The sequence below is a fragment of the Nelusetta ayraudi genome, unplaced genomic scaffold, assembly GCF_046127955.1.
Source record: "Nelusetta ayraudi isolate G7.1 ecotype Tasmania unplaced genomic scaffold, CSIRO-AGI_Nayr_v1 ptg000129l, whole genome shotgun sequence".
NCBI classification, from domain to species: domain Eukaryota; kingdom Metazoa; phylum Chordata; class Actinopteri; order Tetraodontiformes; family Monacanthidae; genus Nelusetta; species Nelusetta ayraudi.
In genome coordinates, this window is record NW_027466179.1 from 304,597 (window position 1) to 307,940 (window position 3,344).

The following is a 3,344-nucleotide window of genomic DNA, read 5'->3' on the forward strand; positions in this document are numbered from 1 at the left end:
CGGGCTGGATGCAAATGCTCCCCCGCTCTCCCCTTATTGGTGTGGATGGGGGAGATGCCTCAGAGCCCACTGTAACCATGGGGTGGTGAGCTGCTGTGCTGAGGCCGAGTGGAGGCGACCTGAATGGCCTGCAGTAAGAGGCTGTGGGTTGAGTTTCTCTGAGGTTATGGTCACTCTCCCCTGGGAAAGTGGTTAAGGCCCGCTGTTTACTTTGGAGTAACCCTGCCCCTCCCCTCCGTGCCCTCTCGGCTCCATGGCAGCACACCTGTCACGTCGGACCTGGTCGGGACAGCGGAGCGAGAGGGTAAATCATTAGGAGAGACGCTGCTGAGACTTCGGTTCTCGAGCGGAGCGGCCCGTCTCGTTGTTTTGGTTGCGGCCGCGGTCGTTGCCGTGGACGTGGCCACCGTCCCCCCTCAAAGCAGGTGTGTCTGCAGGCTTGTAGGTGGGGAGGGAGGAGAGGGGCCAAGGTGGGCAGGTTGGGGGAGGGAGGGTGCTTGGAGCAGACCAACTGCGCAGGAGCTGAAGTAGAGCCCCGCATCTTCACCCCCGGCACCACTTTTCTCAGAGTCCCTCTCTCAGTGTGTGCGTGCGCGTGTGCGTGCGTGCGTGTGTGTGTGTGCGCGCAAGTGTGTGAGTGTGCGCCTCCGCCAGGACAGACTCGCCCTCAGTGCGCCGCTGAAAAAGCAGCTCTGAGCTGCGGTCGCGTGCGTCTCCGCCGGCCACCCGGAGGAGAAGATGCTTTGAAGAAGCAGGCAGAGTGAGATTCCAGGAGTCCAGGAGGAGCCGCCTCCGCAGCCGATGGACTGCCGCCGCCACCGCCGCCGCCACTTCCATCTTTATCTCCGTCTTTTAATTGGGACGCCGGGGGAGAAATAAATAGCCGCGCTCGCTCTGTTGGGAGGCAAATGAATGGCGCCGACTGACGGGGGATTTCCCCAGGCTCTCTTCACACCCATGGACCTGGACCCAGGCTTTGAATGTCTCAGCAGAACAGCGGGTTTTTCCACCTAATTTTTTTTTTTTTTTTAACTTTTTTTTTTTTTTTTTTAAGATATTTTTCTTGCAACAAGATCATCGTCTTCTGTGAAGTTGCAGATTGAACTGTTTGGGAATTTTACTCCAAAGACTGTCCGAATGTAAGTTTTAGCTTCTTATTTATTTTTTTTGTTTGTTTTGTTTGTTGTTGAAACATTTACTTTACTTTAATAAACTTTCTATGACATCATCTCACTCTGCCCGGGAGACTGAACCCACACAGGAACAACATCATCGTTTCCAGCTGCTTCTTACATAAAATAATAAGTACAAGTACCAGTGGACCAGTGCAAAGTTTAAGTGCTGCTTTTTTATTATTGTTGTTAACCCACAGTGACTGACGTTCCTGCGTGTTTTCTGCAGATTTTCGGCTGAAGGATGTGCTCAATAGTCATGCTTCATCAGTGGAGCCTGGCTGTGTTCTTGCTGTGCTCCCCAGTGACTGTTGATGGAAAACCAGTCTACGCGCTTAGCAGCAGAACGTAAGTACATGATAATAATAATAATAATAATAATAATAATAATAATAATAATAATAATAATAATAATAATTATTATAATAATAATTCTCAAGAAGTCCAAGGACTTATTGAGCAAAGGGCAGCACTTAAAATTAGAAGCTGTGAGATTTTTTTAAGAGGCTCCTGCGGTTTGGATCCAGAAAAGACGCGTTACCTCTGTAAATTTAGGTACACACAGTTCTGTCTGCCTTAGCTGGCACTCGCTTCACAAACTTGTTTATGCTGCCACCTACTGTACCCAAAAGTCGGGGCCTTCAAATTTGAGCTGACATAACCAATAAATCTGCCCCCACACATAAACTCAACACTGTGGTCCGCCGTGAAAACATGGAAAGAAAAAAAAAAAAAAAAAGTCCAGAGAGAGAAATTTGCTCCAAACTCTTGTTAAATTGTATTTGATTGTAATTTGCGTGGTTTTTTTTGACTGAACACATTTGGTTCCTGAGGGATCCTGACTTGACTTGACTCCTATTTCACGCCTTTTTGGCTTTTTGCACAAACCTTTTTTTTTTTTTTTTTTGCCGGTTTGACTATTTTATTTTTTTTTCCTCCTAATGTTTTTGCAGAAGGAGGTCTGTGAGCCACGCCCAGCTGATGCACGACAAGGGCCGCTCCCTGCAGGAGTTCAAGCGACGCATGTGGCTGCACCAGCTGCTGGAGGAGGTGCACACGGCCGACGAGCAGGCCTCCCCGGCGCAGCCCAGCCGAGCGCAGACCCAGACCTTCAGCGGCAACGCCGTGCACGAGAAGCCTCCCGGGGCCACCAAGAACCTCCCCGACAGAGTTGGCCCGTACAGAGAGGGGCCCAACCTGCCCCAGGAGACAAACAAGGCTCTGGCCTACCAAGACCAGCCCCTGAAAGTGGCCACCAAGAGGAAAAAGAAGGTGAGGCTGGGCCGCCGCAGGGAGAGCGACAAGAAGCGACGGCGGGCTCGGTCCGTCCAGACCAGGGGCCTGTAGAGGAGGCAGGAGCTCGGCTGAGAGACTCCCAGCAGCCCTCAGAGGCTCGCTGCTCTTAGGACTCGACAAGAATCTGAGACTCTCCGCTTCATATTACGGCCCCAGATTGTGCTTTTTAGTATAATTATTTGCCATGTCTTCCCCCCTGCCATCCCCCCCCCCCCCACCCCCCCAACATGGACTGTTTTGAATTCTTTAGACATGTCTGGAGGCCCCGCTGGCCTCCGTAACCCTGATTTTTTATTTTTTTCTCACGAGCCGTGTGCACCAGTAGATCCTCAGAGGAACTATTTATTACCTGAACGCGGTGTGTAACGTGACGCTGGGACTCGTCTGCTTCTGTTTCGGCTCTAAACGTGGTGACCGTCACGGGGGCGCCGTCACGTATAAAAGTGCTTGCTGAAAACATCTGTTCCGCCATAATTTATTTCACTGTTGAAAAGTTTTGTATTTATTTTATGAATGTATATCGGTGCTGCTGACTAAATTCCATTATGCACTTTAGCTGTATCCAGTTCTTTTGTGGTTGACCTCTTTTGGTCAAACGTTGCCCCGTCGATGTCGCCGCCTTTTTTCTTTTTTTTTTTCCCTTTCCTTTTATCGTCTTTTTTAAATTGCAAGCTGACTTGTAACTTATTGGACGCTTCAAAAAAAAAAAAAAAAAAAAAACTCCGGCCATCTCACCTGATAGTTTATTTTTGTAGGAGAAGCCCAGCAGCGGCTCTCGGACTCGTCTAATGTTATTCACCTGCACTGAGGGCGAACTGTACATGTTTCCAGTTAATCAAACATTAAAGGTGTAGCTGTTAGAAGAAAAAAAAAAAG

At 49.3% G+C, this 3,344-nt stretch overlaps 1 protein-coding gene across 1 annotated transcript; it reads left to right on the top strand.

The window, feature by feature from the left end:
* The first annotated feature begins 549 nt into the window (after positions 1 to 549).
* Positions 550 to 3,344, top strand: LOC142904567 (parathyroid hormone-related protein-like). Its single transcript, XM_076050752.1, has 3 exons — positions 550 to 1,139; positions 1,402 to 1,520; positions 2,126 to 3,344. The coding sequence occupies exons 2-3, from the start codon at positions 1,417 to 1,419 to the stop codon at positions 2,517 to 2,519; spliced, it is 498 nt and encodes a 165-aa protein (XP_075906867.1). The 5' UTR covers positions 550 to 1,139; positions 1,402 to 1,416; the 3' UTR covers positions 2,520 to 3,344.